Source organism: Amphiprion ocellaris, chromosome 2, assembly GCF_022539595.1.
Source record: "Amphiprion ocellaris isolate individual 3 ecotype Okinawa chromosome 2, ASM2253959v1, whole genome shotgun sequence".
NCBI lineage: Eukaryota > Metazoa > Chordata > Actinopteri > Pomacentridae > Amphiprion > Amphiprion ocellaris.
The window spans coordinates 35,435,151-35,447,778 of record NC_072767.1 but is presented as its reverse complement, the minus strand read 5'-3'; the positions used below and the strand labels follow the sequence as shown (position 1 = coordinate 35,447,778).

The 12,628-nt window shown below is 38.8% G+C and overlaps 1 protein-coding gene across 10 annotated transcripts in view; it reads left to right on the top strand.

Moving 5' to 3' along the window:
- clocka (clock circadian regulator a) overlaps positions 1-12,628 on the top strand; it is a 37,178-nt gene that overhangs the window by 19,395 nt on the left and 5,155 nt on the right. For 6 of the 10 annotated variants that reach the window (XM_035948855.2, XM_035948847.2, XM_055016940.1 and 3 more), the window contains 16 exons: positions 4,085-4,312; positions 4,409-4,503; positions 4,808-4,867; positions 5,872-6,020; positions 6,108-6,199; positions 6,285-6,374; positions 6,499-6,619; positions 6,772-6,885; positions 6,968-7,086; positions 8,316-8,398; positions 10,790-10,896; positions 11,005-11,152; positions 11,242-11,317; positions 11,403-11,541; positions 11,676-11,776; positions 11,890-11,988. In XM_035948855.2, the coding sequence (XP_035804748.2) occupies positions 4,484-4,503; positions 4,808-4,867; positions 5,872-6,020; positions 6,108-6,199; positions 6,285-6,374; positions 6,499-6,619; positions 6,772-6,885; positions 6,968-7,086; positions 8,316-8,398; positions 10,790-10,896; positions 11,005-11,152; positions 11,242-11,317; positions 11,403-11,541; positions 11,676-11,776; positions 11,890-11,988 (1,518 nt within the window). In that variant the 5' untranslated portion in view covers positions 4,085-4,312; positions 4,409-4,483. The remainder of the gene's footprint in view (positions 1-4,084; positions 4,313-4,408; positions 4,504-4,807; positions 4,868-5,871; positions 6,021-6,107; positions 6,200-6,284; positions 6,375-6,498; positions 6,620-6,771; positions 6,886-6,967; positions 7,087-8,315; positions 8,399-10,789; positions 10,897-11,004; positions 11,153-11,241; positions 11,318-11,402; positions 11,542-11,675; positions 11,777-11,889; positions 11,989-12,628) is intronic. The other 4 variants (XM_035948853.2, XM_035948854.2, XM_035948848.2 and 1 more) reach the window with 4 other exon arrangements.

The following is a 12,628-nucleotide window of genomic DNA, read 5'->3' as shown; positions in this document are numbered from 1 at the left end:
TTAAATGTATTGCAAAAAAAAGCACACTTTACTCATTGCAGCAACACTGCCCAACAGAAGCCTCCTCAGCAGGACAATGCACTCCACCACAAGAGTGGCTCAAGAATGGCTCGAGGACCACAGCAAAGAGTCTGAGGTGTAGACCCAGCCTCCGTACTCTCTAGATCTAATAGAGCATCTGCACGATGTGTTGGAGCAAGCCTGATTCATAGAGGCTCTCCCCACAGGACACAAAGGATCTGCTGCCAACATCCTTGTACCACCACAGAACACCTCCACAGCTCCTGTCTTCATGCCTTGACAGGTCAAAACTGTTTTGTCGGCATGAAGGGGACTTATACAATCTTAGACAGGTTTATATGTGATGGCTGATCAGTCTAAGTGCTGACTGTGAGCCTTTGACAATAGTTCCTATGATTTAGAAGTATATTCTCATGAAATCCTTTGAGCCATTTTTGATGTATTTCATCATATTTGTATTAGTTTTATGCAGACAGTGAGGTTGTCTGTTAAAACATATTTTATTGCTTCTGAAATTGGAGGAGTAGTCAGGCGTTATTAAAAGTAAAAACTCAATGAAGCAGAAATATTAAAGTGCCATCAAAAACATAACTTGATTTTCAATTTGTGAATTCTTGTGCATTTTATTACTAACTGCAGGCATGTTTTGTGCTTTTATCAGATGGTGCACACAATAACAAACCTCACTTAAACTCTCTCAATAGGAAAAACGAAAGTTCCTTTATCAGTGAAAATTTAGAACGATGAAAATGTGCAGGAAGTAACATTGAGCAAAGCCGTTGTTATGGTTAGAAAACCTCCCACACAGGTTGTGACAGTAATTGGTCCATGAAGTAAATGGGTCAAATATTTAGGCTAGAGATCCGGCGGGCATTCTAGTTTTAATTTGACATCTATTGTGGGCATACCTGTGTAAAGAAAATAGTTGTGTCCAGTGAAAGGAAGAACACCTCAGCAGGCAGTTACGGCTGCATCTGTGGCCGATTTAAATCAAGATGGAGGCTTTTTGCGTGTCTGCTACATCAGCATTCAAGCAATCAATTATCTTGTAAACTTTTAGTGGAGTAATGGTGCTGTTCACTTCAAGGAGAAAGGCTGGTGAGTTTCTCACCCCTGCACCAACCTGTTGTTTGGCTGTTAGTACCATATTATCAAGCTATTTCAGGATCTTTGGTTAATTGTTTTTACCTTACTGAAGCTTGGCCACCATTCTTAATAATGTTTCTACTAATTCGTGGACATTTTTTTTTAACATTTCCCTAATTCTTGGCAGAAAATTGGGAGCTATTTTCTGCTTCTCTTGGCATGTGATCACATCACATTAGAGTCCCCCATTATGACCTCGTCTGCTCAACATTTTTTTTTTTTGGTGCAGTCATTAGCTAAAGTTGGGTAATTAGACAAGCAGACAAAAAGTGATTTGGGTCATTCTGGGGTATAGCTTGAAAAGAACTCATTTGAGTGTTGTATCATTCAGCTGTATCAGTTTAGCTCAAGATCTGCCAAAATGAGGAAAACTTTAGCTGGCGGCCGGCGGGTACGTATGTCAATAAAAAAAAATCCGGCTTTAGATGTGTGTGGCAGAAATGTAATGCATTTTTCACAATTTAATCTTTGGCCTATGGCCAGCTTTACTTCGAGACAATGAATTATTCCTTCAGTATGTTGAGGCAACAGATGCATAGTGATCTTGTTGTGCATAACTAACAACCAAATACATTAATATAAGGCTGCTTTCTGCATGTGAGAAAAATATCACAGTAATAATAATATCACCTCACATCACTGTTGGGTGTTGTTAATGGTGTGACTAAGGCTACACTCCATTTTGCTGTTTTGATGTGCCACTTGTTAAGTAGCAGTGAGGGCAGGGCGACCCTGTCGAGGGCAAGTGTTGTATGAGATGGCTGATGTGACTCTGAATCTGTAGTCGATAATCAAACAGCAGCAGGTGGTAATAACCTTTGATTTAATCTTTCCACAGCTTTCAAATCTTGGCAGAGACACTGTAGAGGCTTTTCTATTTGTATTCAAGCCATGGCATAAAATATGTACGTTAAGATGTTGGTGGTACACATGCTACTTTGCTTACGTGCTGCACATTGTCATAAGCTGCATGTGCTGTTTTGCATGCGAATGGAAATAGAGTGGAAACCATGCCTCACTCTTGAACCTTATAAGATTTACATGAAATCAAACCCCATTTGTGGTGCTATTTATGACTGACAATGTATAGTTCTAGCCTGTCAATGTATATACAGCTCTATGTAAGTACAAATAAGAGCAAAAAAATACATTTGTTTATTTGATGGTGGTGGTGAAGAGTGCGGTTGAATACATCAGTCCAAAATCTTAGAGGTTTTTTTTTTTTTTTTTTTTTTTTTAGTGGGGTTGAGATCTGGTGACTGCAAAAGCCACAGCATATGAATCAAATCATTTTTATTAATCTCAAACCATTCTGTGACCCTGTATGCCCTGTGGATTGTCTTCCTGAAGAGAGACCAGTCTCATCAAGTTAGAAACATTGAATCTTAGGATAAAAGCGATCACTTGAAAAAAAAACATTGACTTGCAAAGAACTTTTCTTCTGAAGGAATGAAGCCAACCAAAACATAACAGCGCCACCAAATCCCCTCAATGTAGGCATCAAGGATTCATGTTTTTGCTTTAATTTGTCACTTGTCTGTAGTCTCTGTTTAGTTCATTGGTGGTGGAGTATGCCATTTCCACACAGGTTTCAGATTGCCTTCACATGCCTGAGGGATTTCCAGGAAACAATGCAGCATGTAATCCAGTGTAGTTTTTTGTAACTGATAACAGCCTCACTGTCTTTACCCTGTATCAAAGCTGTTTAAACTTACGACTGATGCAAACCCAACATCTCTTACTGTGGCTGCTTCACTGGCAAAACACTCTGGGGTTTAACAAAGGAACTGCTGAAGGATTGTTTGCTGGAGTATAAAACTGCACTTAGTGTTACCAAGATACCCAGACATGTTGCCAAATCAACCAAGGCTGAAATCTTAAAGGATAATTCTAGTGTTTTTGAACCTAGACCCTATTTTCCTATATTATTACGTGCAAATGATTAAAAGGGGCAAAAATATTTGGAATCGACTCAATATTTCCACAATGTAATTTACAGGGAACTGTCTGTGTCAAAGTAAAGGGCTGTTTTTGCAACTGACAGGCTCAGATTGTTATTTTAAGTGTCTAACAACATTATGTATCAGATTTCCTCAGACATAGTTGTGTGTTTAAAATGTACCACAGGTGTCTCAGAAAGAGTGGAGTACTGTTAGAGTTGGAGTGAAGAAAATTTAGTTTACTCTTACCATATGTAAATGATTGTTGATTTCTATATTGCAACAACAAAATGACCTTCTGCATTTTGTAGACTTTAACTTTTCACAGACTACCTTTGGGGAGCAGGGACACATTGAAGTTGTGGCTAGTTTTGCTAGAAATAGAACAAAACACTCTTGTCTGTACACTGCGCATTGCAGACCGTTAGGTTAGCAGTGGTCATTTGACCGCTGCTAGTAAAAATGGGCAAGAAATCATATAACAAAGCATTTTCCCCCTAAGAAAAGTGCTGTTCCTAGAGCAGAGAGTTAATGCTATCTGCTAAGGTCATATTGTTGACTAATAGAAGCAAAGGCATGGTAGGATAAGGTCATAAATAAGCACTCAGTAAGCCAGTAGTTGGTACAAATGCTCCTTGGAATTATATTATGTTAAGGTATTCTCGATTAGTGGACTAACTCCCAACAATTTTTTGTTCCAATTAATCATTTATATCCAAAAATATTGAAAATTACTTCCCAAGTTCATCAGTACCAAAATTAACTTTAAAAGATTCTAGCTTTCAGGCATAAAGCTTGGTATCGAGTCCATATTTTACATAGTAGTAGATATTTTTAGTGGTGTTTCTTTGGTTCAATCACTTTTGGCCCTGCTCTGTAATGCTGCAACAAGGCTGGATTGATAACAGTGCCAACTGAGATGCTGCCTGTTTGTACCTCGTAACTGACCTCATGGATGTTGTCCTTGTCTCTCACAGACTCAGATGTTGCTGCCATGTGCCACACTGACACCTCATGCAGACAAAAAACTCAGTTCACTGAAGACCTTTTAGCATCTTTCTGCCCCCCGATCGAAGAAACTTACAGTGATTCTCCTCCGAGACTCACGGAGGCCCAACCTTTCCACAGTGTGTCCACATAGACGCTACCTTCATCTGGCTGCACCTTCCTCATTGTTTCACAGGACTGGCTATACTGTCAGTAACGTAAGATCTAGTTTTATCGTCTGATTTGTTTGTTTTTATTCCTTAGGTGGTGATGAGGCTGTGACGATGTTTAATTTCATATCTTTTTCTTCAAAGGTTCATTCACAAATGTCTACCTCACGATTAAAAGATCCCTCTCCAACATTGCGACCCTGAACAGGAAAAAAAAAAATGACCTCAAGCATTGACCGGTGAGTTAAACATTTGGCTTATCAAGAACCCCCTCTTCTGTCTGAGCAACAGTCCAAATGAACCACATATTTAATTTACAAGATGGATGATTTATGAATAATTTATCACCCATCGATCGATCAGTTAGTGTTTCAGTAAAATAAAAGTCACTTCAGGGATACAATGAGTTCTATGTGTTCACTTTTATTTCTACTGCTTTTACTTCAAATAAAGTAGCAATGACTTATCAGAGCGCTCATACAAGTTCACTGGAGAGTGAATATTAGATGATCTGCTTCAACTGTTGGTTTGCTCACTCTGCAGGGATGACAGCAGTATCTTTGATGGGTTAATGGAAGAAGATGAAAAGGACAAAGCGAAACGGTACGATCCCTGTGGTTTGTTTTTCAGATCAAAGCCTTTCAGTGAAGTTAAAAACAGACAGCCTCTGTGATATAACTACTTCAGTTCTTACAAGACTTATTTTTAAATATATTACTTGTTATATTTAGTCAAAAAAACGGTTTAAGTTCCTGTTTAAGATTAATGTGGTTTATTTGCCTAAATTCAGTGCAGTTGAGGTCTTGGTTTTAACCTTTGGGCAAACTATAGGCCGTTATGACAGGGGATACATGACATTGCTGCTTCACCAGTCTAGTAAGGTGATGTCATTCTGCTATTCAGAGACAGGTCACTTTTACATTGTTTACATGTTTCTCACGACTTCATTTACATGTAATACCTTAACATAAGCTGAAAAATAAAAGACTAAATCGTAACTAATAGCACGCATATAAAAATTCACATAACAATAACTAGCAGCCTGCCTTGTATATTTATGATTTCCTAAACACTGAAAAATGTGTCCACATGTGATGCTAACCTAAATACTGTTTTTAAACAATTAAATTAAAATTAAAGCTGCAAGCAGCATTGGTCGGGTCCTCGCATCCTTGCCAGTCAGCGAATCCAAGCATGTCCACCAGGTGGCGCTATTACTGTGAATGTATACTGGCCTGGGTATGTTATCAGGGCTGGATTGTGATCACACATGTAAAGTTTGAGGCAGATTGGAGAATGTACAGGCTAGTTAGATATCACTTCCTGTTTCACAGTGACCCATCCACCAGCTGGCGCTCTCTCTGCCACTGTGTTTTGGTCTATAGAATTCATTAGGCTGGACTGTGATCACACATGTAAAGTCTGATGCAGATTGAATTCTACAAGGCCTGACCAAGGAAGACTGCTGTTATGATATAGTGACAATGGTGTCCATTCAGACATGAAGCTGATACATTTAGATGCAATCGGATTAGTGAAAAAGCGGTGCATATCTGAAAGTGGCTAATTCAATCTAAAGAAAATGTGTTGTACTTCTATATCAACAGTGTGTCCCGAAACAAGTCTGAGAAGAAACGCAGAGATCAGTTCAATGTCCTCATCAAGGAGCTGGGTACCATGTTGCCAGGCAACACCCGGAAGATGGACAAGTCCACTATTTTGCAGAAGAGCATCGACTTTCTGCACAAACATAAGGGTAAGAAACTCTCACGAAGGCCAGATATCTGCTTGGCATTGAGATTTGGGCAGTTGTGAGCTGCATGTTTTATGTCTCCTCTATCAGAAAACGCTGCTCACTCAGAGTCAACTGAGATCAGACAAGACTGGAAACCTCCTTTTCTTAGTAATGAAGAGTTCACTCAGCTGATGTTGGAGGTGAGGCATTGTTTTGTACTGGCTTTCCTTTGGTTTCCATGCAGAAATATAAGTAAATTAAAAGAGAACGTTTTGTTTCTGTCAGGCGTTAGATGGATTTTTCCTTGCAATTATGACTGACGGGAATATAATCTATGTCTCTGAGAGCGTGTCATCCCTACTAGAACACCTACCTGTGAGTATAAACTGTTCAAGTTATGAAATATTGATAAGCTGGTCGTTTGTACACAAATCTAAAACAACAACCATTAGTGTCAGTTGTTTGCTGCTCAAAGGTTAATTCGATTTTCATGTTTCAGTCTGATCTTGTGGATCAGAATCTGTTAAACTTCCTGCCAATGGGGGAACAGTCAGATGTGTACAAGGCTCTGTCCTCTCACGTCATGGAGGGAGAGACGCTGACACCTGAGTATTTAAAAAGTAAGTGGTATTTTTCCTTCTCATCTTGACATTTTCAGTTGTTTTATTATATTACCGTGTTACTTTATTTGTATATTTAGTCATCACGAGTGTTTTTTTCTTCACTTCTTATGTTTTAATGTTGTTGAGGTTATTTTTATTTTTTATTTCAGCTAAAAATCAGATAGAGTTCTGTTGCCACATGCTCCGAGGGACAATCGACCCCAAAGAGCCCCCTGTGTACGAATATGTCAAATTCATTGGAAATTTCAAGTCCCTGAATAATGGTGAGTTACATGACACGAAGTATGGTGGTGGAGCTCAATTTTTTTGTGTGTGAAAGGTTTAAAGTTTACATTTTTTTCCCAGTGCCTAACTGTACCCGAAACGGTTTTGAAGGAGTGATCCAGCGATCGCTTCACTCTGCCTTTGAAGACAGAGTATGTCTCATAGCAACTGTAAGGCTAGCGAAACCACAGTTTATAAAGGTAAGAATCATTAGCTGTTCTGACACCTCTCCTTTTATGTGGTTCATGCTTCAGGGTTTGAAAAAAAGGTAGTTTTAATTAGAGCACGGCTCCACACTAATAGTTGCTCAGTCACTCCAAGGCAAACCTTTTTGGGCTCCTGTCAGCCATAATGTGCAGTTCCCATTGGCCTCTACTGACAACCACTTTTCCACTGCTTAAAAACACTTCATCTGTTGGTGCTGTGTAACATGTTTCTTCCTCCTGAGTTAAAGAGCTGCTGTTTCATTTACTTAGCATGTTTAAAATTGTGACTGTGGAGTAAAAATCAAATGATAACCCATCATCATCATGGAATAACACACAAGACAGTTATACTGGAATTGATATGGGAAAACTTGAAAGAAAGGAAAGCATAAAGGGAATGTGAGGTAGTATTTGACAAACAGGAGAGGATAGTTAAAATGTTACGTAAACAAAATAGCAGGTTTTCTTTCTTGATTGGACTCAGATAGCAGAAAGGGAGCCAGAAATTCTCAAAACTTAGTTTGATGATAATATTTTGTCTGTATATTAAAAAACTAAACTCATGTTTTTTAGAAATCCAAAAAAGTTATGGAAATATTGCAATCTGTAATGTTGAAATTGAGTTTTTGAAAGAAAATTGTTAGAATTTATGAACACAACATACTGATGCAACATATTATCTAGGAATATATTCAATTCTAAGGCCTTTTATATATTTTATTTCTCACTTATATTTTATTTCATGTCTTACTGTGTTGAATAAATTCTATTGTCTGAAGCAAAAACAAGCCATAAGTATTTTTTCTTGATAATGCTGGTTACTATGATCGCACTAACGCCATTAAAGTATCATAACCTAACATTTAAGGATTTGGAATATTAGGACACAATGCAAACAAAGTTCAGAGCAAATTCAGTGTCGGTTCCAGACTGTGTACAAAAGGTTTTTTTGTTTGCATGACAGGCATTAAATAATGTAAACTGACATACATCTTAAAATATGTGATTAGCTTTTGGTTTCCAAAACAATAGTTTACAAAGCTTTTTTGAGGGTTAGCAAGGGAATTGAGAACGGTTTTGTTTTGTTTTGCCTTTTGATTTCTAAACATTACTTGAATCTATCCAGTCACTACTTAATACATCGAGACTGGATTTCGTTTCATATTGTTTGTAATTATTATGTTATGTGTGATGTCTAAATATATTCTACTCATCTCTCACAGGAGATGTGCACTGTAGAGGAGCCTAATGAGGAATTCACTTCCAGACATAGTTTAGAATGGAAGTTTCTCTTCTTGGACCATAGGTAAAGTTTTTCTCTAATTTATAAATGGCAATGCTTGGTTATTGAAAGATATATTTTCATTTTGCTGTTTCAACACGTATATATACATGTCATAACATGTGTCAAAGGCACTCCACAGTGGGGTGAAGATGTTAACCATATAGTGGAGAGAAATCTGACAAACCCAAATGATTCCTGTTGAGCAAAGTTTTTGCGCTGATCATTCATTGAGTTTACACTCACGTCTAACCTGTTTGGTTCAATTTACATCCTGATATTGTTGCGAAACTACCTGAAAAAGATGACTTTAGTCTTTTTTCAGTTAAGTTCTGGTGCAGTTTGTTCGTGACTGTGAGGCTCGATATGTAATTTAAATCTATTTGTGAATCATGAACTGTAAAATAAAAAAAAAAAACTCATTTGTATAAGCAATGTAAGCATCTATAAACAACCTATTTGGTAACTATGATGATATATGTGCACATCAGCTTGTAATTGCAGGCATTTTCTAGTAAACTAGAGGTGTGTTGAGCATTTGTCCAACTTAATTTACTATCGCATTTCTCCATTAAATGGTGAACAAAAGCCAGTGATCACACAGGAATGGTTTCCATCATAAATCTACAAGATTGCTTTGTTTTGTTCCATTTCTGTCACTCTTCATTACATATCAAATGCATTACGAATGTTTGTGGTACACTGTTTCTTCAAAGGCATGCTGTGACTCCAGAGAACATATCTTTTAACTTGTAAACAACAACAAGAGCAGCTTGACCCGCAGTCAGTCACCTACATGTTTACCTACATGGGTTCATGTTGTGCAGATGATGCAGGATCATATCACCAAAACTGTCCAATCAAAGAGTTACCTGTCAGTCTGTATACCTTTATGCTTACTCCTCTTGGTTTGTTTGTAAAAACTTGAGTCAGCATGAACTAGACCAGAACCAAAAGGCAACAGTGGATCTTGATTTTTTTTTTCCCCTTGCGATAGAACAAATGAATTAAACTGCAGGTGCCCAAAGCAAACTTTATGCCTGTGACCAGCAGTTGGTCAAGACGAGCGTCACAGCTTAAACATCTCTATAAATGTGACTGTTTAACCTGATTATCTCTGCGGCAGTGATGAAAAACTCAATGGGACTGTGGATTGTTAAAGTGTCGACCAGACAGTCAAGTCATCGTGGTGTTATGGTTCAGATCGATGGAGCCTAAATCACATGGCTGTAAATGAGCCAAAGCCTATGATTGAGGGGATTTTTCTTTGAAAGTGCAGAACCGATCTTGTGTCTCCAGTTTGTAGCAATGACAGTAATTACAGAGACACTGTCAACACATGCTTATGAGCCATGTCTACAGTGTTCCTTTCATTTTTAGACTATAATCCTTCCCCTGAATGTCAAATTTCGTTTTTATGTGGAGCATCAAAAGCTTTTTTGAACACTTTCTGTGATTTTCACCAGTAGTCCTATTTCCTGCAGCCTTCTCCATCGCTATGGTTACTTCCCTTTTTAGCTCTGTCAAACCAGTCATTGCTGGTTGATGTAAAACTCATTGCTACTGGTGCACCGGAGCAGAAACATGACCACAGAAACTAGATTAAAAACTGTGTCATTCTGTGAAGTTCAGCAAGATTCACCTGCCACATAATCGGCATTGCGTGAATTCATTTGGCTTGACTGTAATGGATGTTCATTTATATGTAGAAGTTCTGCACACTAACTTCAAGCTCTGCTTTTGTTTCAGAGCCCCTTATGAAAAAACACTTTTTTTCCTTTTACTGTAAAAGCTCTTTGATAATTAGCCCCTAAATTACAGTATGTGATGACGTAGTTGCAGGGCGTTAGGTATAGTTTAACATACAGCAGCACAATTAATCCAAGATTAACAAACACCATTTTGACAATGAACATGACAGGCCATGAAATTGAAAATATTACAAATGCTCTGCTTATAGAGAACAACCCATATAAATAAAATCAGTTGGTTTCAACTTTGGTAATTTTGACATTAAAACACCTTATTTCTATCTTGTGTACACAGCTGCCTAGCTAGTGTTTACTGTAGCCTGCGTGTGAGACATTAAGGGAATATCAGTAAATTATAGTGACAGTCTCTAAACAGATGTTGGGTACAGTTTTTTTTATATTTTGTTTCACGATGATGCACTGATTCACGTGAAAAACAGATAATTTAGATGCAGAGACTGGTACATTTGCAGGAATATATCAAAGCATGAAAATGATTGCACTGGTCTGTTTGTTAAATGTGAAAGTGCAATTAAAAAAACTTTAAATCAATTAATTATAATAATCAGAACTGCCAGAATTGTACAGCCCTCGTTTCACATTAACAGATTTGCAAAATAGCTTTCAGTGATTCATCTCAATAATATTTACTGTGTTTTTCCAGAGCTCCACCCATCATAGGTTACCTCCCATTTGAGGTCCTGGGTACATCAGGGTATGACTACTACCATGTAGATGACTTGGAGACTCTGGCCAAATGCCACGAACACTGTGAGTACACTTCTGTCAGCCGCTAGTAAAGTGAGCTGATCTGTCGCTATAGTTGTCTTCTTAAGCTTTCAAACAGCAAACAGCTATCTGCTCTTCATTCGTTTTTAGTAATGCAATATGGCAAGGGAAAGTCCTGCTACTACAGATTCCTCACCAAAGGGCAGCAGTGGATTTGGCTTCAAACTCATTACTACATCACTTATCACCAGTGGAACTCCAGACCAGAGTTCATTGTCTGCACACACACTGTTGTAAGGTAAGTGGAACACATAGCCTCCGTTACTTAACATTCCTAAATATTAAAGCAGAGAAACGTGCTTTTCATTCACTGTCTTTGCTTCACAGTTATGCTGAAGTAAGAGCAGAACAGCGCAGAGAGCTCGGCATTGAAGAATCACCGCCAGAGATGACAGCTGACAAGGTGAAACATTTGTCCAACACCTTTCTTTAAAATGAATTAACAGATGAATGGAGTTGTAGTGACCTGTTACAATGCTTTGTGACAGCAGCCCCAGGACTCAGGCTCTGAGCTCAACACTTCCAGCCTGAAGGAGGTTTTGGACGGCTTCGACCGCAGCCGGACGCCTTCGGCCTCATCTCGCAGCTCACGCAAATCCTCGCACACCGCTGTATCTGACCCGGCCTGTAAGCACCTTCACCAGTAGCCTGTTAATTATCAAGCAGTTTGACACTCTCACAGGGTATCTCCATCACTGATATTACTTTATATTAAGTATGTTTTTTTGAATCTCATCATTGTGTTTATATTTTCCCTTCAGCATCACAGATGAAGCTCCAGGGAGATAGGAGTACACCCGGCAGGCAGTCTGTCTCTGCTGTGGAGATGACGTCACAGCGAAGATCATCTATCAGCAGTCAGGTCAGTGAAAGGACAAGAACAGAGTTTGGTGTCAGATTTCTGCCTAACAGTGCCCTGGATCATGAGTAATTTCATGAGGACTTCATCCTTTTTGTGTCTGTTGTGTCCATCAGCAGTCGATGAGCTCCCAGAATACAGGGCAGAACATGGCACCTGCTATGGTTTCACAGCAGCAACAGCAGCCTCAACAACAAATTCAGACTAACAACCAGGTAGGACACTTATTTAATTTGTTGTAAAGCCTAATTATGAAATTATAGCAGGTGCTAGACTGTCTTTTCATACACATGATATGTCGCTGATTTTGTCTGTGGAGCTTCATTACTGGATTTATTCTTAATACGACGTTTGATCAGAAAGTTCTGATACTGTTCGTGGTGCAACATGTGTGAGCACCGACTGTCATGAATTAGGATACTGCATGATAGTGCAATTAACAGTAGGACCCGTGTTACACATAGCATAATAACTAGTGATGAGAGGCTACTACCAAGAGAAAAAGCAGCAGTTTTACTATGAAAGAGCCCACAGTTTCTAAGACCAGACAAGGTGCATTTTGGTCAGGGGCACACCAGGAGCTCCTTGCTTATTGTGTTCTTCAACATTCACCTGGTTGTGCACCAGTTTTTAGCTCTCCAGGGATGGACTGGGGTGGCTTAGGGTGAACGTTCAAACTACCTGAACTGTGGTGCAATGAAACGTAGATGCTACAATGTGCTATGCGCCTCATCACAGGGTGGTTGGTATGCTTGAGTAAAATTGTTTTTGGGCTGCAATCATCCCTCCTGACCGACCTCACTCGCTAGATTTGGCTCCCAATGACTTTTTCCTCTTTCGCAAAATGAAATGCAA